The sequence below is a fragment of the Aythya fuligula genome, chromosome 5 (assembly GCF_009819795.1).
Source record: "Aythya fuligula isolate bAytFul2 chromosome 5, bAytFul2.pri, whole genome shotgun sequence".
NCBI classification, from domain to species: Eukaryota; Metazoa; Chordata; class Aves; order Anseriformes; family Anatidae; genus Aythya; species Aythya fuligula.
In genome coordinates, this window is record NC_045563.1 from 35253392 (window position 1) to 35279952 (window position 26561).

Genomic DNA, 26561 nt, shown 5'->3' on the forward strand with positions numbered 1-26561 from the left:
CACAGCCTTATTTTCCTGTAAGCAAGCAGTAATTGAAAAGATAGCAAATTTTCAGCAAAATAGAATTGAATCCTATAAGGGGATCCATAGAGATTAAAAAAAGAACTTGAAGAATTCTCCTTCAAGATAGAAACAAGCTTGAAGGACTGTCAGTCTTCTGCTTGCCAGCTCTGTCCTTCTGCCTGTTAGCTGCCCGGGGGGAGATACATGCAGTCAGTGTGTTTTGTTTTTCAGAAGTTGATCTGCCTCTGAAAAAAGATGGGTTCACATCAGAAAGTACAACTCTGGAAGCCTTGCTACGTGGAGAGGGAATAGAGAAAAAAACGGACACTAAAGAGGAAGACACTATACAAGAAATCCAGGTAAAGGAGATCCCTGTGCCCTGACAGCAGTGCTGAATTTTACAATTTGTCTCTAAGCCTAGCAATTTTTGTCCTGTGACAGAATAGGTCATCTCTTGATAGTTGTGTCATTCTACTGTCAAAATGTTATCAAACCATTGTGCTATACTGTGATGCTCAAAATGAACTTGGGATCTCACACACTTCTCCTGTCATAAGAATCTCGGTCACTTGGCTGTGTTCTGCGTGGCTCGTGTGTTGGGATTTTCAGCAGTATGAGACAGTAACACATGGAACAGCCAAGCAGAGATGGGTCACAACCATAAACCAAGTTTTATTGCCTCAGATTTAGAATGAGCTTGGACATGGGTTTGAAGTTGTATTCACAGCTGCTGACTATAAAGAAAAATATGTTGTTGCTGTGTCTGTTTTTGCTTATACTGACAAGTCTTCAGGAAGTATGCAAACAAAATAAATAATTTAAAATATGCTAATGTTAATTATCTCAGTTATCATTAGTGATGCAGGTACGAGAACTATTGCCTCTTTGCATGCATTATGGTTTGAAAGTTACTTTTTCCAAAATTCCACTTCATCCTTTAAAACTGTTAAAAGTAGAAACACATTTGTGGGTCTGTCACAGAATGAAGTCAGCTAATATAAATGTTTCTTATATAAGGGCATCTCACTTTATAAAGACATCTTAAATTGATGGGAAAACAGGCCTCTCCCTTGGGAACAGCAGCAAATCTTTGGTGATGGTAAAACACCATTGTGTTATTTGATTCTCTGTTAGTGATTTTTAGGAAGAACCATTGGCAATGCATCAAACTTGGTTATTTTGGCTGAAATACAAGATCATAGAATCATAGAATGGCTTGGGTTGGAAGGGATCTTAAAGATCATTTAACTCCACTCCCCCTGCCATAGATAGGGATGCCACTGACTAAATCTGGTTGGCCAAGGCCCCATCCAGCCTGGCCTTGAACACCTCCAGGGATGGAGCATTCACACCTTCTCCTGGCAATCTGTTCCAGTGCTTCACTGCCCTTACAGTGAAGAATTTTCTTCTAATGTCTAGTCTAAATCTATCCTCTTGTAGTTTAAGACCATCTTTAGTTTAGGACCATTTAGTTTAAGATGTGGCATCTATACCTGAAATTAGTAAAATTTTGAGTGGCCAACCCCATGCCAAATGAAACAGAAGAGCATGGGGCTTCAAATCTATATTACCTGGAGATCAGTCCTGCTCCACTGAAATTTCACATATGTAAGGGCAGCAAATTAGGTCTCCTGTTCCCAGTAACACAGGTAAAAGAGCATCATCAGAGAAGTGTCCCATGTTCACTGAGTGGGGAAGAGTTCTGCACAAGGTGCCATATGTGTTTCCTTTCTCAGTGGTGTATCTGGCTCTAATAAGGTGAGAGCCCTAAAGCCCTGTTCATATCTACTTTCAAAGTCACAAGAAGTCGCAGTGCAGCACCATTATGAGATCAACAGGTGCCTTTGGATGTTATTTTGTGAAATGAGCTCCCAAATTATCCCCAACATCAGTCCGAGGAAAGAGACTTCAGAGATGGTAGAACTAGCACAAGTCTGGGCATTAAAGAGCAGAGAGGGGATACCACAACATACCATGAGTTTTTCGCTAAACTGCCCAAGCTGTGACCTGTCACCCATATACTAGTTTCATCAGAACAGACACAAAAGGCATGTCTTGCTGTTGTTTCTTATGCAAGCACAGCTTAGCTGGATTCAGTCTGTACAATGATTCCTGGAGCCTTTACTAGTGGCCAGCTTTCGGTGTGTATTTCATCACTTGACAGCTAGACTGTAACAGATCAAAATAATGATCAGGGTCCTTCATCCATATCACAAACAGAGAATACAGATATCTCTTTTGTTACTTTGCATGCTCTTCTATGCCATAACTTGAAAGGACCCAGGTTCAGTGGTGGTAACATGAGCAGGTGGGATAGACACAGTTGTAATTCCCACCTCAGTCCCAGTCACATACCACCCTCAAACTCACAGTATCTGTTAGTAGAAGACTTGGTGCTTAGCTGTGCTGAAGTACGTTGGGCTGGGAAACTCTTTTAGAAAGACAGAATAGGAAAATAACAGTTACTTTGCTAAAACGGTAAGGGTTGCCCCTGCTAAATAGATGCAGTCACTGGGGTCTGCTCTACAGCTGGTATTGAACAGAGTTGAGGATCTTGCCCTGCTATAAATTAGTATTGAATGTGTGTCTCCATCATTTGCTGGAGAAGACAGAATAGCCTTTTGACCATGCATCAGAAAGGCTATGCCCTTTCTACTGAGAATTAAAGCCATTATACTGGCAGTGTCATCAAATTCACACATGGTTACTTATTCTCCATGTCTCAAATTAATGCTGGAATTTAAAATGAAGAAAGTGGTTTGTGATATTTTTCTTAACTGCTCTTGTGTAACATTATTAGTATAAACTAGTTCCTTCCTATTCCACATGCAATATGGTGGTGGCCTTTTTTCCCTTTTTTTTTTTTTTTTTTTTTTTGAGATGATTTAGGACATCAAGCACCATGAAAATTTAAATTCATATCAGTAAGCTTGCAGATTCTCTTACATAGCACTTGTCTCCTCATGTACAACATTTCCAGAGTGCTCCAGTTTTCTAAGACCTAGTTGATCGATGTATGTAAATACCTTAATTTTGAAAAAACATTTTTTGTATGTAGAACTGGAACTTGCTTAACTCTTCCACACTCTAGTATTTAGAAGTCCAGTATTATGTGAAATTAGATTTCATGATGGTCTAATCTCATTAATAGCCTCCTGAGATTTAAAAATAAAAGGAGAAAAAGCCAGATGAAGAATTCTTCATTCTTCAAATGAAGAGTTCTTCATCTGGCTTTTGCTCCTTTTGTTTTTTATCAATTGAAGATTTTCTACCAGGTTCAAAGAACTACTTATTCTTTTTAAAAAGGACACTGTCCAATATTAGTCTTAAAAACATGGCTGATAAAATAAGAATAAACTTTTATGGCTGTTCTTCCAAGTGCAGGCTTTTTCTTTAAGTCAAGTCTCTCTTGTTTCCACAAAGGCAGAGTTCAGTACTTGAGGTATGTAGAAAGGAGACAAAGCCTCTGTGATTTGCTCCTGTTCTCCTTCTGCTGGCTCTCTAATATCTGTTAACTAGAAATTATTGGGAAGTGACAAACACAGTGAAAGATTAAAAAACAAACAAACAAACAAACAACACCTCCCCATCAGTTTAAAGTCACACTTTTGAATCTGCATCCTGGCTAAATGTTGTTGTGGTTTAACTGGATGGTGTCGTGGCAAAGATAAGTCAGTGGTTCCAGAGTAGCCCCTTATGAAATGGCATCCATATCATGAATGGCAGGAGTGGCTGGGGCCCTTTTCTTTGTTTGCCACAGGGATGCCAAAGGTTGAGAGAATTTCAGCAAGACATCTTTCCACATTAGTGTTGTGATGGTCTGTCTTGCCTTTGTCTGTGCTATGTCCGATTTGTGCATGTTTTCAGGGTGTCTGGCCTGGGTTTGTTCTCTAGAGGTTACATTTCAGAAGATTAAAGGAAAAGGGTTGAAATTCCCTGACAGTTATGTGAGATGATGAATTATTGTTATTGTTTTCATTATTATTCCTATTAAATAATTAACTGAAGAAGCTATTATTCCTATTAACTTCAACAAGACCTATACTTCCTCAGCCTTCTCATGCAGCAAGACCCTTGCTTCCAGATTACAGAGTTGTGCCTATGGTGTAAGCCCTGAAAGATGTGACTTTCTAGTTGCACTACAGATGATGGAATATATAGAGGAATTTTCTCTCTTTTTGCAAAACAGATAAAATTCTAAGCTGCCAAGGAGAGAACAAGTACTGACTTCTACCTTCTTAAAGTGCATGCTCAACATTAGAGGAAAACAAAACAATTTAAGTTGCAAGAAACAAAAACCAAAAAAAGTCATGCAAACCATTCCTCAGAAAGGGCCTGCATGAGGATACTACTTGTGCTGTCTTGGGGCATCAATGCTCAGCAATGCCACTATTATTTCCTAGGAACCTTTTTTCCTTGGTTGACTGATATCAGTGGTATTTTTTAATAAGAACTCCTTGGAGAACTGAGGGTGGAAGGGAAAGCAAATTTTTCTTTAGCAGAAAGAAATAGGGGTTCTGGGATCTGATTTGGCATTATATCATTAATCAACTGTAATTTAATAATGTACAGTCTCTGTGGTAAAAAGCAGCAGTTGTTTGTATGTGTCATCTTCTTTTCTTCTAACCATTCCTGTTTATTGTTCAACCACAGAGGGTTTTAGAAAACGATGAAAATGCAGATGAAGTAAATGAGGAAGAGGATTTGGAAGAAGATATTCCAAAACGAAAGAACAGGCCTAGAGGACGGGTATGTTGAGAATGTACTGGAATAGAAAGGAAGGGAGCAAACCTCTGCTTTCTAGTGTGTATTTTTCACATGTATTATATATGCAAAGTGTATATCCGTGGATATATGAGAATGATAACCATGTAGATAATTTTCAGTCATACCATCAAAGATTTTTAAATATATTTTACTTTATTTTTGCAAATTATCAAGTAAAAAGACTTCTTTGAGAGTAAAAAGTTGGGGTGCATTTATTATAGTGCTGTATTTATAATTTTAATGTGAACTGTAACAATTATGGTGACATCCTGCTATTGCAATGCTCTTACTATAAAACAGCATTTACTAATTACAAAAAAAAAAAAAGCAATATATTCAGTCACAAGATCCAAAAAAAAAAAAAAAAAGGTGTTAGTAAGAGTAACTTGAACTGTGTTATTATGTCTTGCAGCTTTCTCTAAGGTAGCACTTTGTGGCTGATATTTTGGCCTTCTTGAACCCAATGGCAAATAATCCATTTGCTTAAAATGGGCAATATTTTATCTTTAGGGGAGTCCGTGTCCCTTCTCTTACCTAAGATGTCTTTTCACAATTTCAGTAGGGTGCCAGTTAAGTAATTAAATCAACATTTTAATACTTGGAATCAATATTTTCAATTGTGGCCCCTTAAGCTAGGCATCTAAATAAAAGGGAACACAGTTCTCAGAAGTTTCAAGCATTTTCATCTCTCCTTGGTTCCAGTGGATGCTGCAGGGGCACAGGAGCTCTAGAAGTACCTTTTGATGTGTTTATAGGAGTCAAGCAAGAAGGGCCACATTTTAGGCCAAATGAGCAGGATATAATAGCTTTTGAATAAGAGAGAGACATGAAACCACATTGAATACCTACAATGTACTTATGCATCAAACCCTCTCTTTTGGTTTCTTCTGTTGTTGTATTGTTTCAGTTTTCTGCTCCTCTTTATTTTGGAGCGTAAGTCCTTTAATATAAGATCAAAGCACTTTAATAACTGGATAAGTATATATTTCACCTTCCTTATTCTCAAAATCACCTGAACCAGTTTCTTTCTTTCTTTCTTTCTTAGCCAAAGACCCCCACCTGGAAAAAAATTTTCCAGAAAAATGTAAGTTTCAGAAAATTTGTATGAACCAGTAACCAAAACCAGGAGTTAGAGTCGATATGTGCACACAAGCTTGACTGTAGCTATCAACTAATATTCCAGGCTAACAACTCTTTTCTTATAAGCTGCCCTCACTTAAGTTGCGCATGCTGGTTAGGGTAAGTGAGGGAGACTGAACAGGTAGAAGAAATATACTACCTGGGAGAAGGGAGTTAGCAGTATGCAGATATCCCAGGCCTACACAAAGTTCTGAAGTTACTGTTATGTGCAATGTTGTTCTCCCCTGCTCAGGAAACTGTTTCATTTTTTTTCTCTGCTACTGTAGGGAGAGGAGTTGGAGGGTAGTAGATGTCCCATTCATTTTAAAGTGTAAATTTACTACTTATTTTCTGCCCTAGAACTGGCCCCCTATTAAGAACAGGAACAGCCTTTTTTGTTGCTAACTAACTCCCACTCTGCTAGTGCCCTGGCTTCATTCAGTACAAAAAAAAAAAAAAAAAAGAAAAAGAAAAAAGAAAAAAGAAAAAAAAAAAAAGAGAAGTTTGAAGAGTGCCAAATACTTTGAGCAATTTTCATTTTTATTTAATGGCATCAATAACCAAAGTAAAATGTGGTATAAATTAGGATTTCAAAATTAGGGCCAGATACCCTAGCTGTTGAAAACTGGTAAGCCTGAGCTGAAGCCTGAATTGCATCTGGTTATGAGTGTTTTGCAGCTTTTCAAGCAACCCTTTTATAATGTTAGCCTGACTCAGTGTAGGGAATCACAACTGAGGATTTCAAATTAGGGGATATGAAACCTAAGCAGCACTCCGTTTCTGGGAAGGAGGTTGTCAGGGTGTTTTTAGAGAACAAAAGTGGGGAAAGGATGTCCATAGGAAACTAGATCCTGCAGAGTGTGGCCTTTGGGGATTCAGAGAAGGAGTAAGGGCTGGAGGCATTGATGTAGAATGAATGCAACAGAACTACTGCTCTGGACATTCCAAATTGCACATGCCTCTTCCTTTTCCTACAGCATAATTTTATTTTTAATCCTCAACTTCTCCATCTGTCCCTCTGGCTACTCTCTCTGGCTGCTTCAGGACTGCTTCAAGGCTGCTGTGCCATAGCTCCCAGGCCTCACATGTCAAGTGTCATAGTCTTTGCTGCATCCTGTCAGGAGAATGAAGACAGTCATGGATGACTGAGTGCAACAGACTGGAGAACCGACAGCAAGCACGTGGCACTCAGTTGAGAGCCTTTGGTGCAGCTGCTAAGTTAGCTACCCTCTCAAAGCTAGACCTGAAACCATGGGAGCATTAGAAAGGACACTGAAAGATGAAGAGATGGATTTACAGAAGGTTTTTAGTATCTTTGCTGGACAGGGAAAATGTGGTAGGAGCTAGGAGAGAGAGTTTGTTAGGTGGTGTGAGAGGAATGCAGCTGCACCCGTACAAGTGTGTGTTCCTCAGCTGAATATCCCATAGGACATTTTCAAAGGCACTGGAGGTGTTTAGGAGCCCAGCTCCCAGTGAAAGTCACTGACTTGAAAAATTTCCCGGTGTGTTCAGTGCATGAAAAAATGTATCTGACATGTGGTCATGACATGAATGCTGTACCCTTGCCTTTCTGTAGAGAACTGTTTGAAGGGAAACAGCTGCCTGCAAGACTAGTGAAACTCGGAGCAGCAGACTTTAAATTGCCATCCTCTTCTGAGAGGTGTCAATGTAAAAATAGTACCTTCTTACTCAACAGACCTGTTTTCAGTGTATAAACAGACAAACCTACTGACTAGTGACAAAAAAACCCACAAACTTTACAGCTTTTTCACAGCCCTGAAGCGCCAATGCAGCCTGGTAGGACAAAGAAATGGGATTCTAATCCAGGTACCAGCAGAAATATTTATTAAGGGCCAATCACTTGTCTCTGTGAAAACTGTGATGAGCTGAGGGTTGTACAGGAGCTGCCACAGACCTAAATTCAGCTTGCAGCACATTTTGTAGTGGTGATGGAAGAAAGGAACTAGCCTGGGATTGATTTCATAGCTCAGAGGGGGTTTATAGAGCTGGCAGTCAGAAATAAAAATATTGTAGACTAATAAGCTGATTTTTGTGTGATATGGTCAGTGAAGTAGCTTCCAACAAACAATTGTTGATGGGTCCTTTTCCAGGGTGAAACTGCTTTTCAGTTCACCCTTACAAATCTCACTTTGCACGTGTGTACTGATTTGCACAGAGGTCTTGGCAGAAGGCAAAGCTGTACTTGTCATACCTAATAGTATTTACACCATCCAGAGAGCTGCAAATCCATGTCTCTCCTTCAGGACTGTGTTAAGAGTTAGACCTGAGCAATCCCGAGGAAATAATACATGATGTTTTTGTAAATCCCTGTTTTGACAGACTGTGGTAGGCGAGTGTAAAACTGTTCCTTATTCCTTCTCTTTAGATGTCCAGTGGAATGCAGCTCAAATATTTCTAGTTCAGTCCAAAATCCACAGATGAGGGACAGAGATTATATGACTGCTTAGTATCTGAGGCACTGATATTCTCAGAATTTCTACATCTTCTCCAGCTTTGCTTGATAAAGCTCTGTTCCTTTCTTATTTTCACATGCAAATGCTTGAAAGATTTGAGTCAGGTGGCCTTGCCTAGGGTGAGAGACACCAACAGTTTAATAAGAGGTGCAGCAGAAACAATTTTGTTGCTTTTAGGTGGGAAATAGATTAGCTGGCAGAATTACTAAAGGGCTATGTAGCTATCCACCTCCAGATCATTTTCCTCATATGAAGATCAAGTCTAAAATTATTGTCATCTGCAGACTGTACATTAACTATCATTAAAGAATTGAAGGCCTAGGCTCAGTTTCCAGTTCCACATCAAAACTGCTGCCGTTGGATAGATATGAACTGCCCCCTTGTTGTTGTCTGGCCTGAGAAGGGTCAGAACCAAGTCTCCACTCTTACCTCTCAAGCTCAGACAGAGCAGTGTGCTGTGAACAGAGGTTTTCCAGGGCTGCCAACCTGCTGTGTTTTAGGAACACAAAACTGCAGAGACCTTTCTGGGTAATTCCAGTTCTCCACTATTGCAGGTAGCCATTCTACCTAATCTTTTCCACTAACTGACCTAAGCTCCATGTTGTAGTGAACCATGGTATCTTTGTCCCAGTCAGAAGGCCCTTGAAACATTGCTTTCCAGCTAGAAAACAAAACAAAACAGCCCACCATCACCTCTGAAAATACGGTAGTCATTTTACCTCTGCTTTGTTTGTTAACTGCTTTCTGGCTGGTTTAAAGGTTATATTTATCCCTTACCACCTGTTCATCTATTTTTTCATTCATATTCAGTATGACAGGTATTTGGACATCTTCAGAAATGAAAGTTTGATGATACTTGACTGAATATGTGCTGGCAGTAGCATACTGCTATGGATGAACAGTTTGGGTTATCTGTGGAGGGGATCTCTGCTGCATTACGAGGTCCATTTGCATAGTGCATATCTTAGGAGTTGAAGGGTCAAGCCTACCCTTGATAAACCTATGTGGAAGCTGAGGATTTATTTAGTTTATGTTGCACATTTTTCATAGGAGGGTGAGGGGCACAAGGAGACCCGAGGGGCAATGGAATAATGTTAACATTCTTCTTGTCCTTGCAGGCTCGGGGATCTGGAGGTGGCAGGAGACGGAATGATGCTGCCTCCCAGGATGATCATGACAAACCCTATGTCTGTGACAGTAAGTAGCACCCAGACAAATGACTTTGCTTCCAGCCTGGTCCTACCAGCTCGGTGCACTCAGGGTTCATCTTTTCTTTTCCAGCAAAGTATTCTGCTGCTCTCTGACTTGCATGTTTGCAACCTGCTGCTGCTGCTGCTCTTGGTGTTTTTGCATGAAGGAAATATAATTAAGTCCTCGGCAAGACTCCACCTCCCTTTGCGCTATAACAAGTCATCTCTTACATTCTTTCTCCTTCTCCTCTTTTTCTGGCTTCTTGGCCTTTTGTCATCCTTTCCCCCATGTAAGATTCACCCTCTATTTCTTTCTCTGTTTCAGATAGTTACAAACAAAAGCATAACTCAAAAATCTCCGACAAAGGTACTTCACCCTTGTTGTATCTCTTCATATATTTGGTGATTCTCTTTCCTTCAGTCCTTTAAAATCTCACTGGGCTAAATTTTGAAGGTCTTATTCTCATCCCTTATTCAGAAAGGACTCTTGTGGCATCATCAGGAGATGAGCCCTCCTAAGAAACAAACACAACTGGAATGCTCTGTTTTGATACATATTTCCCTTGAGTATGACAATACTGTCTGACATCTTTCAGTGGGACTGCAGGTGAAGTAAAGCATTGCCCAAACTGAAAAAAGATATCAGAGTCCTAGTATGAAGAAGGAGTACAATATTTGTTACACACTGTATTTTTTAAGGTCTACTACTTGGTGCATTTCTTCTTTTTATATTCATTTTTTTGCTTCGCTATGTCATTTCCATGAGGGACACTCATCTTTACCTACATGCTTTTGAGACTTCCTATCTTAAGGCCTACTGCAGTGTGTTTGTGCAGCAAAGAGTATTATTAGAGTGCCTTCTATAGTACAAGACAATAACCTAACAAAAAATAATAGAAATAGGAGAATAACAGGAAGTTTTCAGTTCTGTGACCCAAAAATGTTTGGTGGTTTTGAGAAAGTTAGAACTCCCCTTTCTCCACTGTTTAACTATTTTACCATGTTACTGACACAGTAAGTATTTAGTGGGTAGTATTGGTGGTAGGGGGAGGAGGGTTGGACCAGATGATCTTGAAGATCTTTTCCAACCTTAACCTTAATGATTCTATGACCTTAAAAGACCAACCATTACTATGTCAATCTCTGGGTATTTTCTGCTAATTTTTAAAAATGTGAAGAAATACGGTGCATGTGTGGTAAATGAAAATTATATTCCATATGATTAAATCATATTCTTTTATAGCAAGACCAGATGATTGTGCATAGCACAATATGACATGTTTGGTATATTACTTCAGCAATGTGAATATTATAAGGTCTGCTGGAAATGAGTAGATATAGGGAGACTTGCAGATGAATGGGAGTCTCTGAACATATAATCAAGGATGAAGAGCTCTTTAGTATCTGAAGAGTTGGGAGACTTCTACTATAGTTATATAGCTGTCGTTTCATTCTGGAAGAACTAAAATATGTCTTCTAAGACTTATCTAGGAGCCACTGTATATCTTGTAGAAAGACACAGTTTTTCTCTGCTAGTATATGCATAATTATCTTAATCACTTTTTTGGAACATCTTTCTAAATCCAAGGACACTTGCCAATGATGTACGCATTTTGAACATAATGACTCTTTATCGTCTGATCTTGCTCTGCTTTTGGATCTTACAGAGAACTCACAACATGCATAGTAGTGATTTGAACAGAGTAGATAAAACATCTAAGATACCAAAGAAGGCGGCAGAAATCTGAGCTGAAGTCTATGTTCTGGTACATTGTTGTACTGATGGAATTTTGCCTTGGCTTACATTTTGGAGCATAAATTTCCTCTTTGGTTTTGGAAGTATAAACTTTCCTATTTCATTTGGCTGATACCCTTCATTTTTAAGAAACATATAGTCAGAGGGTGAGTCATAAGGAGTTTTGGAATCCAGACTTTACACAGTAACTCCTCCTTTTCCATTGTAGATAGCTGAGAAGAGGGTTATGTGATAGCAGAAGTCTTACCTGACTGTGGAGCAGAAGAACTGTCCCAGTTGCAGTGCCATCCTCCTGAAATAATACTATGCCAATGTTAACTTTCTGTAGAAATATTGCATACAATTCATAGTGAATAATTAGCTTGTCCGTTCTGAGACCTTTTTCCTGCTTGGGTGATCAGTACACCAGTAAAGGATTTCTTTAATGATTTTTTTTTAATTTGAAATGATTTGCTAAATAATTTTATAAATAAATATCAATCTGATCACGGTAGGTTAGATATTGGTTTGCAGTACTCCAGGTAGAGGTGTTTTGGGCAGATAGTTTAGTTTTACATGGCCATGTGCAGGTCAAAAATAGTGAATCTGTTCCATGGTTTGGAGAACATGATTCCTACAATTACATTATTGGTATGAATAATTACTTTAGCAGGTGGACACTTTACTTTTTCTGTATATTCTTTAATTTACTTCCAGGTTGCTTTTTCTGCATGTGTTCTGATATTTGAATTTGGAATGTGACCACAAAGCAGAATACATAAGCATATCTAAAACTAATTTTGGTATTTAAGTGTATGACCACAAAAATGACTTGTGGTGAAGAATGCCCTTTTTTCACAGTTGTGCGTTCATATTTGTAGGAAATTAGTATATCACCAGACTTCATCAGGAGTAAGAAGGTTATGTGAAATACCTAGCCTGTGTGTCAGTAAGATGATGCAAGAGTTGTATCCAGCTGACAGTGCCCCTTGTGTTGTAAAATAGCAACGTTATTTCTGAAAAGGCTTGCCTTTGGTGGAAGAAGCATTCAGCTATGCACCAATATTAAAGTTCATCCCAGTATTAAAGCTGGCTGGAAATATGGAACCTCTATACTCAGGGATGTTTTCAAAGCTTTCAAATTTTGTGTCATATGGTGTTAGGAAAGCACGAAATCTCTGTTTGGTTGTTTGCCTGTTTTGTAGAATTAAATATTCTAACATACTTCAGTTGTTTTTTTGAGTATATACTGTATCAGGAGTTCAGAATGAAATATTTGGCCATTCAAAGCATTAATAAAATTGCTAATAAAATCATGAAATGCTTTATTTCATTAAATTGGCAAATGGAAATGGGTTAGCTAGATTTTTACTCAGTTGTTCTGGACAGTGTTGTGCCTTGAGCTCCATTGGGAAAAAAGCCTCGATATAAAAAGTGGCAGGGAAACCTGGTGTAAGGTGAGTATAGACAGGAAATGGTATCACAGTGGGATGGTCAGCTGCTCTAACAGAGCAGACCCCAAATGTAGCCTGAGTACCTGGCTAGCACGGCCTCTGATGTTACTCCAGAGAAGCTGAATATACTGTTCAAGATGAACTTGGCATGTGGTTTGTAAAGAAGGAACAGAGTGAATGAATGTATGAATGCCTATGTATGTAACAAGAATTGATGTTGTGTGGTGATGTCATGTGGTTGTCAAATGATCAGCTGAGGAACAACTATCCTGCTAGTCTGCAGTCTTAGAAAATCATTTTGCTATTTTTATACTTACTTTATTATTATTGTTATTATTATTATTATTTATTCATTCTGGGGAAGCAGGGGGAGCTTATGTGAAGTTTTATCTAGAAATATATTCTGTTTTAAAAGTTGCAATCAGTTGTAGCGGCAGAGGTTCATGACTCTGGATGTCTACTTCCTTCAGCCAGACTTGTTAGTTCGTCCTGAATCTCCAGGAGTTATTAACGTCACTCATGAGCATTCTTATTTACATGTATCTACTTTTATTCATGTTCCCACTGATAGTTCCCTACACACTTACCTACTTCTACCTTTGTTTTCTGTTCCTTCATCTATGGGAGATTTTCCTTGACCATCTCTAAATGAGTTGCTTCTTTCTCTCTCTCTTTTCCTTTAACCAATATGTCCTTACCTCCTTTTAGTTTTATTCCTGTATAAACTGCAATGTTAGCATAACAACTTATGTTTGCATTGTATCCTTTATTCATGGTCCCTCTGAGACTGAGATATGTATTTAGATCCATTCCTTGTCCAAAAATGAGAATCGACCAAAACCTTCTTATGATCTCTGCTGGATCAGTGACTAATGCAACCTTAAATGTACCCAGAGACACTGATCCTACAGTCTTTTGTAGAAGCTGGTTCTTTTGTCAAAAACTTTATTTTCAGGTTTTTCCAGTTACTTATAGTGATTTTCCTCTGCTTCAGTCTAAGAACAGAAGTCCTTGCTCTGTTCTTAGTGGATAACAATGTCTTCTCTCTATGTCTGAAAACAGTTACCGTGGCTTTTTTCAGCTCTGTTTTCTTCAGAGTTTTTTAAGAAGCTTGTTTCTTTTCTCTGAAAAATCCTCAGAGATTCTTCTTTGAATAACAGTGGCCAGCACTAAGTAGAAGATGCTGTTCTGAAGATAGAAACAATTCCGAAGAAAGGCAAATGGCTGTTACATTTATATGTAATTTATACTTACCTATATAAATTGGATGTATGCAACTTGATCTGTTATATATCTGTGAAAGGTGGCTGATCTAATAGGTTGCCTAATAAACCCTTTTTCAATGCAAGACACTCCTTTCCAGTGGCAACAGGGTTTTCACCTGTGTCTGACATGCGAGTTCATATTTAATAGACCCTTTTCTGTAACTTCTTGTTCCTTCTCTGTTCAACCTGCTTCTACTCAGGCTGAATATCTGTCATCCTTAGTTTCCTCGTTATACTGTCCTCCCCTGTTATACCATGTTTTATTGATCTACACAAGATGTCATCTTAATATTTACTAATTATGCTGCTGTTTGAAAAAACATTCTTTGATTGATGAAACTTGTATGGTATATTTTTATTAGTATTCCAATATTTTATCCAATCAGTTCTCTTCATGTCTGATTCTTTTATTCTCAATTCCACCCTTCAAGTTACTTGTACAAATAGAGGCAAATGTTGAGCCCCAAATACACTCTCAGGTGCTTGAAGATGCAGAAAAGTGCCATGTGAAGTTTTCAAAAGGTTAGGCTCCCAGTTCTCACTGATTTCAGCTGGAGGTAACCTCTTAAACTGTTTTCTGTAAATATCCCAGCCTATCTGTTTGTGCCTTCCAGATTGTATAAGGCTTGGTGCCTTATTGAACACTTTGAATTTGACTTTGAACTAATAATAATTAATCAGAACATCCTACGTTCAAATCATTAGAGCTTGAAACAATTGGATTTCTCTGTGAGTTCATCATCCAGCACGGTATTGAAATTTCAGTATTTTAAGGTTAATTTTTTCTTCTCCTTTCCCTTTCTGCAGTAAATGTATCACAGGTTCTGCCAACAAAAGGCTGGAAACTTCGGATAGTTTAAGTGATTTAAGATGAACAGATTCCACTGAGCTTCAATGGGAATTGAGGATCTCTCTCTTTTGAGTTCCTTAAAAAAAAAAACAAAACTAAACACTAAACGGTTAATTTACATGTATGTTGTTCTAGCATGACTTGCTAACTATAACTCCTTGTGGCCTATTCTTTAGGAACTATATTCCTGTATATGTTCACAAAGTGATTGGTCAAGTAATTAGCTTAATAACTTCACCTGCCTTCTTTCTCCTCTCCTCTGAGTATGACCTGATCCTGCCATACTCATTTTAAGAAACGACTCATTTGTTCTCTGTAAGGTTTGCTGGAGTACCAAAGGCTTGCAAGATAAGTCATGATGTAGGCTGATTTTTACCAGTTCTCCAAGACTTAATCTGTTATCATAATTCTCACAGATATGAATGAATCTAACATTGTTACTGCTGCTTCTTAGACCTTTGGTTAAATACCACGCTGGCAAGCTTATTTTAAAATACTTTGATTATAGCATTATGTTTTTACTTGCTTCTTATAAATCTCCATCATGTCTTCAGCTTCCCTTTAAACTATTAGCAGCATAAGCCCTAAATCATCTCCTGGTATTATCCTTTCTAGTGAATCTCTAAGTAGGTAATAAGCAGTAAGATCTAGAATAAGATGATTGTTCAGATGAACCCAACAAACATCTCTCCCACCATAGCTGCTGTACTTGCCATTCATTGACTATATTACTGGTAGAAAAGCCAACATAAGAGAGGCAAAAACACTTTTTTTTTTTTTTTTTTTTTTTTTAATATTGAATAACACAGCTGTGGAGTGGGTCATATGGTTAAGAGGGGAATAGAATTGTGATTCTAATCCTACAAGGTATCTGTTTTCTGCTTTGCTCCTGCTAGCAATTTATTTATTGAAATGTGGATGTACATATTGTTGGATATATGTGCATTGTTGACCTGTGTGTGGTTTGCTTTGGAGTTCAACCTTCCTGTGATCTTAATGCAAAAGATAGATTCTGGGACTTGTCCCTCTGGGGGCAATGAAACAAAGACTATTTACTACCTACAGAAAATCCCATAAGAAATGGGTTAATAAATAACTGCTCTGATAAAAGAGGTGTATAACATGACAGTACTGATCAAAGAGGGACAAGCGTAATGCCTTTCCATCTGTGGAGGTCAAGATACACTGTGTTAATGTTTGAGATCTCTCTGTACCAGAGAGTGGACATAACTGTAACAGTGGAGGTTATATTACCAAACCAATGCAAAATAAGGCATGTTTTTATTTTATTTTTTTTTTGTATTGGAGTGAATGGGAGGACAGGAAGATAACTTTGAGGAATGACTGCCTGCCATCAGTTAACTTAAGCTTTGTTTTTGACACAGCCCCATTGAGGAGAAAGAACAGGAGGCAAAGGAGAAAAGCAACAACAATGAGGGGGCAAGACTCAGCAAGGGAAAAAAGAAAAAAGCATATATCCTCCCCCAATTTCCGGTTGCCACTGAAAACACGGATTGTTTCCTTCTGTGTCATACTGGTGACAGATTGTGTAAAATGTATGTGGAGAGCTGGCTGGAATATACCTCACAGCCTGCCAAGGACCAAATGTGTAACAATTTGAAAATGACAGCAGCACTGCTATTAAATATTTGATGAGGAAGTCTTTTAAGTCATAGATTTCAAACCTTCTTTGAAAGGAGGAGAAGTATTTTATATTAATTTTACTCATAGAGAAACGTAAACAGAGAGAAAATTTGCTTATCCAAAGAGTTACAGGCTGTTACAGGCCATAACTTAGAACAGAGCTCTCTTTTATGAAGTGCTCAATGCTTGTGATTAAGCTGTCTGCAAATTGTGGTTTTTCCCCATAACATAGTTGTGTAACGTCTTCACTTCAGTCTTCAAACTGGAAGGGATGTAGGCTCATCATAGGAGAGCGTCTGGTGGCCTAATAAAATCTTCCTCATCTGTGCTGTTTGATCTGCACTGCCATGTTAGCTTTTAATTACCCAGCTTGTTTCTAAGATGGCATTCGCATCAGGTTGTAGCAAAATATGTCCTTTGAATGCAGAAATGGAGGAGGTTATGTTCTACAAACTCCTGCTGTTTTCATTGGGTTTGGCTACCTAATTAAAGATTGTCAACTTTCCAGTGTTGAGATTCAGGATGAAATCTAACACATGCAAGGATGATGAGCCTACCCAGCATGGAAAATTAAAGATAGAACAGCCAAAGCCACTGAAAGAAAGGCAAGGCCACCCAGCAAAGTTTATGGAAGGCACACTCTCACTTGCTATGTATGAGCTGTGTAGTGTTAGAACATAACCACCAGCATACATTTCTGACTGGGGGAACCAGTTCCCATTATGCTTTTGTCAGCTCCAAGAATGAGAAAGATGTGGTGTGAGCACTGGTCTGGTACTGGAACTCATGAATTCTAATCCTGGTAATGATGAAAGATCACTGTGTGGGCAAGCCACTTAACCCCTTTGTGGTTCTCTTTTTTCAGAAGTGAAATGAAGGTAGTATTTCCCACTCAGGAATGTGGAGGAAGATTAATTAATGTTTGAAAAGCCAGTCTTGCAGTAGGAAGAGTTATATAAGAGCTAAGCATTTATTAATGATCACCCTTTTATAGAAACTCCTTCTTAGCACAGTAATATGGTAGATTAATAAAATGTGCTCTATCTGGAAAATAAGAAGTTAGGGTGAATTTGGGAAGATTCCAGTCTGTTGGAGAAACCATGAAGTTCTGACTTAGCTTTTATCCTAGGAAATTGTCACTGAAGTCAGCGGTTCTTTTGCCTGAGTAATATCATGATACCCTTTTTCCCCTATAAAAGTCTGATCTGCTTGGGGAATAGGAAATCCTAGCAGTTCAACTCATGGTTTTGCTTTAGACTTTTTTCCATGTCAGAACATTGAATGGAGGAAATGTCTGGACACCCAGAAAAAAGGCTGCTGGAAGCTACAAATCTTTGGTCCTACAGAGGATCTGCTAGAACTCTGTAAACATAACTTCTTTGCCTCAGCTCTGGGTATAAAGTCCTCTAAATTCATTTGTAGTGAGGAATGTCTCAGCTTGCTGCCACCCTTGAAGGTTATCTCAAAGAGCTTTGCCAGTGGAAAGTGCCCAGCTACAGAATTACTACTGCCTTAGCTTATATTGATACTTGCTGTTTTTTTTTTTTTTTTTTTTTTTTTTTCCTATTGGATTTTTTTTTTTTTTTTTTTTTTCTGGAGAAGGAAAAGTCTGCAAACCCACCTGATCTGATTTCCTATGCCATCCCAAACTCTGCAGCTAAAATCCCTGCAGGATCCTGTAGGGAGTGGAGACAAGGCCGCAACCTTGGGTATTTCTGCAGGGAATGCAAGTTTCCTTTTGTACATTGAGGGAGAAAGCTGTATGAGACCTTTATTCAAGGATGCTGTGCTTTTATAAGGTAATACCTGTAGAGCTAGAATTGTGTATTTGTTTTCAGGTAGACCTAAATGAAATGTAGTGTGTTAGAATTTTTAGACATAATTTTGTTTTGAAATTTAAAACAGACAAAACAAGAGGTAAATGGGACTGGGATTTAGAGCTTATCTGATTTTGCACCTACATTAGCAGTAATGCAGGATCAAGCTGTATAAGAGCAAGATAGAGTCAGATAGTATATATTGTGTAGCTGCTAACTCCAGGTGCCTCCTCCACTGTCAGTACAGCACTGATCATCTGATAGTGCTCTGAAAATAAATTAAGCAGATAGAAGTTTTGGAGAATACCAGTAATTCTTAGCAAAAGTAAAATTTTTTAACTTCCATTTTCAAAAACACGATAAGGTGGATAGGCTAGGACACTTAGTGTGATGCTCCAGTCATCTGCTAGGAATGTTAATCTCTCTCACCATTCTAAAAAAATGACATTACAGTTGCTTAATTAGAGGGACTTATCCTTCCAAAATCATTTTAACAGTGAACATTGTGTAGTTTTCTCTAGTTTGATGATTACTTCCGAGTTACACTTTTTCCAGTATTCAAAAGTTGTACTTATTCACTTAACTGTGAATATATATATATTCACATATATATATATTTATATATATATATATAATTTATATATATTTATTATAATATATATTTATGAATATTATATAATAATATTTATATATATTTATTATAATATATATATATTTTTTTTATTTTTTCTTTTTGGTCCTTGTCAATATCTGTTCCATGGCTTGTCCTGTGCTTTGTAAGACCACAGATGAGCAGTAGGTAGTTTCCCAGTCCAGAATGCAGTGAAGAATCCATGGTTGGTACCAGAAGAAGGGAGACCAAACTGAACTTCTGAGGAGAGTGTGCATCCAAGAACAGTTCTTCAAAATATCAGGCAGCACAGTTAGGTTTACATAGGTAACAAAGGCAGATGCTTCAAAGAATGGGTGAGCGTATACATCTGAGTGTTTTAATCCTTCCTACTTCTCCCCTGTCTCCTGCAGGAATTTTCACTTCTAAATCAAGGGAATTTAAAGACTTAAGACTCTGTGCTAAGGACACATTACATTTGGAAAAAAAAAAAAAATCTGCTCTGTTACAGTAACTGTATGATCATCATCTTGCAGAATGGTGAAAACTGGGATAAAAGTATGTAATCTTCCAGATCAGACATTTTATTCATATCATGAGGTTGTTTTACACGTTTATAATAAGGCAAAGTATTTTCCTTGAGGGAGTTTACAAATCAGTTAGAAGAGACAGAGAATGAAATCTGTTACCATACTAGGCTTTGATTTACAATTTTCTCTCTTCTGTTCCACAACGTGGACCACCAGTTAGCTTTTTGTGAGCAATAGCAGAAAAGTGAAATAATGGAAGTTTTACTTAGCTGGAAATGAATAATTGCAGTGGGTCTTTTTAAGATTTTTTGTTTATAGAGCTTAATGACATTCCCAGACTCAGGTGTCTGGGGAACGGAATCTATATATATTGCAAGATACGTTTTAGGTATCACAGTTGAGTGAAGTTTTTAGGACTGGATGGTGACTTCCCCTCCGGGGATCTTTTCAAGAGATCTAAAATCAAGACAGAACTAGAGGCTGCTGGGTTCTGCTCTATCTTCTGACACACCTTCCTAAGCAAGCCACGTGGGACATAGTACCACTTATTTCTGTGTGATATCCTGGAGGTCAGTGAAGCCAGTACAAAAGTGTGAAAGTGTGGCTGGGAGAAAAAATCTGCAGGAAGGGCACTAAGCTTCTCAGCTTTTGTTTCCTAATCTTTTAGAATGGCAATAATTGATTCAGAGACTGCTTTGAAGATGAAAAGAGAGAACTTTTAGAAACAATACCATGAATTAAAATCTTTATAGAAGCTGAATTTGTATGTAATGAATGTTATGATGAAGTTTGCCCTTGTGTTGAGCTTCTATGTTTTGTAGCCCTTTTATCAGCCTGAATTGTTAGATCCTGTTCTTAATGCCTGTTGGCTTAGTCCTAAAGCAAACAAGTGTTCAGAAGGAGGATTCCATGTCACACTTTGTATTATTTATTGTGATTGCTGAATGTGAAGTTTGTTAAATGTTCTTCTAGGAAGAAACTATGGATGATTTCCATCTCCTTGTCTTGACTGGCAATCTGTGAATAAAGCAATTTATTGCCCTTTTAAAGAAAGACTTTATTTTCCTTTTCAAAAAAAAAAAAAAAAAAAAAGAAAGAAAAAAGGAGTAATTTTGTTTCCTTTTCTGAGAGATCAGTAATCAAGAAAATAATGCCCTTTCTTCTTGGTCCAGTTCCCCTTGCTGTGCATTGTGCAGCATCAACATCAGAACTGGCATTTCATTTAATTTTATGGGCAATCTTGTTAGTAATCTCAGCAGAGAGGATTAGGGTGGTATGAGCTGCGGAGACTGGATGTGCATTTGTCTAGGCCAGTAGGAAGGGCTGCTGGCAGCATGGTGGGAAGAGCGCTTGTCTGGGGCCGTGGGGCTGCAGGGCTGGCATCTGTCACCTTTCACTGACACCCATCGGTAGCATTTCAAGCAGGAATATGGAGTTTGTGGTGCTACTGCCAGGGGAGAAGGGAGTGCTATTTTAAAGGATGCTGTCATTGTTGCAGGTTGTTCTGATGTTTCCATTCTCTCTTCCCCTCCCTCATATTTCCTTTCCTCCCAGTCTGTGGCAAGCGTTACAAGAACAGGCCCGGGCTGAGCTACCACTATGCCCACACTCACCTTGCCAGCGAAGAGGGTGATGAAGCCCGCGAGCAGGAGACCCGCTCTTCCCCTGTCCACAGAAATGAAAACCACAAACGTGAGTAGTATTTTCTCTTTGCCTTTGAGATCCTTTTCAGGGATGTTGCCTCCACCTGCTCTTTGCCTTGCGGAGGCTGGCGTGATTGCCTGGCTCCATTGTGAGTGATTGGTACCTGGATGCTTGGAGCTAATCAGCCACTGCTCACACCAGTGCTGGCTCAGCTAGTCAGGAATTCATTTCAAACCCAGCATTATCTCTGCAGCAAGTCACTTTTCCATTACAGCTCCTGTGGGGAGGAGGTGGCAGGGAGAGGGGGGGAAAAGAAGAGATGCCCAACCCACCCATCGTCAAGCAGCCTCCCAGTGGCTGTTAGCAGGGATGTCAAGGAAATACACATTCTGTTTCAGGGGGCTGTCTTTGTTTTGCCTTTGAATAAGACACCTTTATCCATGCCTCAGATTTTTAGCTATGAAATTTACAGCATCTTTCTGCCTTATCCCTGCATCTCCTCCTCAGAAGGCTTACACTCATCTTTACCAAAATGCACTTCTTAGTTACAGTTTTGAAAAAATCTACGAAAAGGTATCAGTTCTCATCTGCAAGGAGGAATGCTGGAGCATGACATCAGTTACATGCCTAGATTCTCCACACCAATGCAGGGCTGAAAGAAAAAAGGTATAGCCCAGATGGCCATGTTTGACTGTCCTTCCCCTGCTTCTTAGGCACAGAATGAAGGGTCAAGGAGACTGTGCTTTATTACTGATTTTTGTGAGACTGACAAGTCTCTAAGCCCCTGTTTCTCAGTTTTCCAGTGTGCAATACTATGTGATAGTCGCTTTTACCATGGGATTTGTGTTGATACCTTTGTTCACTTATGAAAAGTCCTTTCAGATCACTGTGTGAACTGTCATTTTAGTTCAAAGCAAGGAACAATGCAGACAAAGCTATAAAATGTTTATGGGGAAAAATATCCAGGCAAACATTTTATAATATATTAAGAAGAACTGGAAGAAATATGGAAGTAGGAAAACATTTTGTTTCTGAGGAGGATAATTGATAATTGTCCCCAGGGATGGAGGGGGGGAGGGCTTCCTTCCTCCAAAGCATCTGCTGCTAGCCACTGTCTGAGCTTGAAGGGCCACTTAGTGTGATCCCATTTGGCAGTCTCTGTGTTTCTGTCACTTTTATGCTCTACCTTTCAGTTATTCATGTGTTTGGTAGGTTCACAGCAAAGGTAATTTTGACTCCTCCAGCTGTTGATAAACTTGAGCTGTCAATGCACTAAGAGTGACTGCTTGGGCAGACTGGAGACTGTCAGTGTTCAGCCAGTAGCTCTTGTTTACTTAGCATTTATATTACCTCTGATTTTTGCCATTGTTGTTTATCATCGTCATCATTATTATTTTGGTGCCTGCAGTATTTAGTAATAGTTGCGTATCTGAGAGGTGTGTTGCCAGTCTGTATTGAGTTACTATTCATAACGGCCTTGCACTGGGGCCCAGACAAAGGAAGGTAGCATCCATTACCCTTCAGCTTGTCACAGAGGCCAAGGGCAGTCTCAGCCCTCATGTTTCTGGTGCTTAGGAATTGATAGAAGTTAGCAAGAAGAGGAGCTAGAAGAGCCGTGGAGAGATTAGCAGCAGCAGGACTTGGCCCGTGGAAAGAAAGGTTTGTTACGTACTATGGGAAGGGGTAGAATGGGAGCTGCTCGGGCTTGTGTTCCCCCAGAGCTCCCGTGTAATGTGTGTGGTAGAGGGAAGCTGCTGATGCTGATCCCCAAATAGGCAGAAGTATAAAAGCAGTGGGGTAAAACCCTCTGACATCTAGCCTCCTGAGCAGAAAGAATCTGCTTAACAACCAGCCAGGAGCCAGTGAGGTACAGGCAACAGCCATGCGAATGTGAAGATCACCCCTGGGGAAAGTCCCAGACGCTGGAAGGTAACTCTCCCAAATGGCTTAGCTGTCGCAGTGGCTGTTTGTTCCTTTTTGCCTGTTTATTTGTTTACAGCCTTGAGCTCAGATCTTGCATCTTTGCTCTTTCACTTGGCGATATTTAATTTATGCTGCCATTTATCTTCCATGTGAATGCTAATTGTCCACATTGCTAATGTGCAGTCATTAAATGGTCCCTTTGTACAGGGGGATGGTGGGGAGCCAGAGCATCAGATCTTTCCTCTCCCCTAAGAACTGCTAGGCATGTGTTATGAATTAGATTTGACAGGTCTGCAGTGTCGCAGGGCTCGGGCTTCAAGAATCCTCTCTGCATGGGCTTGGGGGGAAAGGGAGGGAGGAGGGGGGATGTTAATCCAAACAGCTAATCCGCAACCTACTGCACAGGAGGACCAGAGATATGGTATAGAGCAGGGTCTGGTTATTTGCTTAGCAGTGTGTCAGAGAGATATGAGCAGCCTGATTTAGCAAAAGCAAGGCAAATTCAAACGAGCCGTTTGGAATTTTTCATGCTGTGGGAGGTGAGCACTGGGTCAGTGAAGTTCAGGCGGGCAGTTGCAGTGTGAACTTCCTTCCTTTGTACCTACGTCTGCTCTGCAGTCTCTGCTCCTTGCGGTACCCGCAGCAATGGCAGCCTTGCTGATGCAGGAGCGAGCTTTCTGGAGCATGGCTCCTACTGGGTACAGCTACAGATGCCCTGGCTGGTGCCAGCTAAGGAGCTGATGGCTCTGTCTCTTGCTGCACACCCAGACCCCTTTACCTCTGCTCTTCTCCTCATGTACAGACTAGTTCAGGCAGTTCAGTAAATTATCCAGGAATTTTTTGTCCTGGAAAAGAGAGTTAGATAGGAGGGATCTATCTGAAACTGAGAGCCACTGAATAGATGTGTATCAAAGAAGGGGATTGGCCCAAGCCCCAGGTCTCACCTCCCTGGCACGTCTCGCTGTCCTTGGCAGGTGTAGATGGTTTGTTTATTTACAGCTCTCCTTCTGTCCTTCTTCCTATAGATTATCTTTTGCATCAGGGAAGATAGTTTGACAGTCTTCTCTGCCCTTTGCCTTTCCTAAAACAACTCAGCCTGGGCTTTGTTTGAGCTCTAGTTGCTTTGTTTGGATGTCTTATCTAGCTCTTTGACACAGATAAACAGCCCTTCCTCAGTGCCTAGTCTTGCCTCTGCCTACACACCCATTTATTGCTGACATACGTTCTGATTTTTGGCATGAGTATAGACTCGTGAAAAGGAGATTATAGAAAACCTTTAAAAAAGGCAACTCCCCTTTCCTCAAGTCCGCCAATGAAAAGGAAGGATCATACACCATTCTCAGCCTTTTTTTATTTTTTTCTGCTGCCTTTTCCTCCACATGTTGGCACTGACAGTGTGAGATTTGTGAGCCCAGGGTGCATCCAAGACTGCCACAAAACACCTGCTGTTTTATTCCATCTCACTCTATGGGTACAGGCCAGCTCTGGGGGCAGCTGGCGCTCAAATTTGGAGACACTTCTGATATAGGAATTACATTAGACTTCTATCTATTGAAATGTGTGTGTGAATGAGTGCATGAGTATAAATGCGCTTCCTTAATTCCCAGGAGAATAGGATAGTCTGTCTACATGGAGAAAAACTTCCTCCCCATTAAAGGAGGAGAATTTTCAGTGGTATTTTGCTGTGTAAAACGTTGGTTAATGGCAGCTGTGTCGTAAACAGCAACTGAACTTATGCCCACAAGCACTTTGGCCAATGACGATCCTAAATAAAGCACATTGTGCTGGCTGTTGCTGGCCTAGCTGTGGTGTGCAAGTTGGGCCGTACCTGCAGTAGGCTTAGCTAATGAGCATGCAGGTCTGCGAGCTCCTGTCACTCTGCGAGCTTGCACATCTGACCTATAAAACCACCTGTTTATGTTGTTTCGTGGCATCAGGCTGTTGTGCCCAGTTGCATCGCCGATTTTATGATGTGGATAAATCTCTACTGGAGAGACCAGCCAAAGTTGTTTGTGTACTCTAAGCATAATTGGATACCCAGTCTCCAGAGATAAAAAATTAATGTGCTAACCTCAGTGTGCCTCCAAGCTGTCCTCCAGCTCCCCCACACAGTCAGCTTTGAAACATTTTTATTTCCATCCAGGCAGGGGGCTGGCCATGAATAAATGACGAGAGTCAGCCCCTCAGTTGGAGACGAGCTGTTTGTTCCTCTCCACAAGCAGCATCAATTTGAAAAGCTACATCAGGCCTACTTTTTCCCTGCCTCAGTGCTGATCCTCGCTGGGGCCATGATAGGAGCCACATCTGAGTGCAAGGGTGCATCAATGCTCACCTTGTGACAAGACACCCTGCAGCAGGTGCTTTTTCAGTGAAAATATGTACATTGCCTTGATTTGACTTCTCATTAGTTTAATCTATTTTTTTTTCCCAGGGCTAGTTTTAATGAAGAAAAAAAAGTCAGGATACTAAAAGAAGCTGTAATGATTGCAGACTTTGGAGATGCATAACGATTTCCACTCAAACTCTGTTTGCAGTTGTAAATTTCTCAGACTTCTGTGCCTGTGTTTTGAGATGTTAAGGAAATAATAAATCAGATGTTTAGAGTGGCAGAATACTGGAAAATCTCAAAATTATCTCCTATGTACAGAAACCCATAGGGGTCTTTTGGCTGGTTTGTTTGAAGTTGTGTTTTTTGTTGTTGTTATTGTGTTGTTATTGTGGAGGTGCTATCTCCATGCTTTTTGTCCTCATGTAGATTTTAAACTAAGTAAAACTCAAAGATTTGACTCAGTTTGAACTTAGGTGCTCTGCCTTCTGACATTCCTCCCGTGAACAATTTCTAGAGCCAAAGTCTACAACATGTGACAGGGACCAACTTGAAGACAATGGCCATCCTCATATGAATGCTGAGGGATGCTGTTGATCTGCCCTGTATATTGGACAGCATGACCCCTCCTTGAGTTCCCTGAGCTGACAGGAATGCTGCACTTTGATGGCCAGAAGCCAAGCCTCAGGAGAGGAACCCTTCAAAATCAGGAAATCTGTATTTTAACATGTTGGACTTTTTGTCTGCTTGCCTATTCTTTATCTCCTACTGTTAATTTTCATGGGGTGCTGGACAATTACAGTATGGTCTATTTTTAGTGATTTACTGTGAGCAGTGGGATTTTGGCTAGTGTCTTATGTGCTCCTGCAGAAGACCCTCTGAGATCAGTACACAGACATTTGTATGAAGTGTGCCTTATGGTGCAGGAACACTGACACCCCAAATCTCCTAGATCTCAATAGCTGATCCTGTATTTCATTGGCTTACCTTCCATTGCCTGCTTCCCAACTCATTCCTTAGCTGTTCAACTAAAGGGCCATACCAATTCCTGTAAAAGATGAGATCAAATGTTCTTCCTCCCCCCACAATCAGAGGCTTCCTCTGACTCCTACAGAAGTACCTGCTGCTGGTAGCATTCGCTTGTTGCAGCTTGTAGCGCTCCTTGGCTGTGCCTCCCCATGAGCAGGGGGTATGTAGGAAAGGCAGCCTG

General features: G+C 39.8%; 1 protein-coding gene across 7 annotated transcripts in view; it reads left to right on the forward strand.

Annotated features, from left to right (window-relative positions):
• The window catches only part of DPF3 (double PHD fingers 3), a 160319-nt gene that overhangs the window by 96495 nt on the left and 37263 nt on the right, over positions 1–26561 (forward strand). For 2 of the 7 annotated variants that reach the window (XM_032188884.1, XM_032188888.1), the window contains exons 4-9: positions 235–362; positions 4657–4752; positions 5816–5854; positions 9482–9560; positions 9879–9920; positions 21013–21150. In XM_032188884.1, the coding sequence (XP_032044775.1) occupies positions 235–362; positions 4657–4752; positions 5816–5854; positions 9482–9560; positions 9879–9920; positions 21013–21150 (522 nt within the window). The remainder of the gene's footprint in view (positions 1–234; positions 363–4656; positions 4753–5815; positions 5855–9481; positions 9561–9878; positions 9921–21012; positions 21151–26561) is intronic. The other 5 variants (XM_032188886.1, XM_032188890.1, XM_032188889.1 and 2 more) reach the window with 3 other exon arrangements.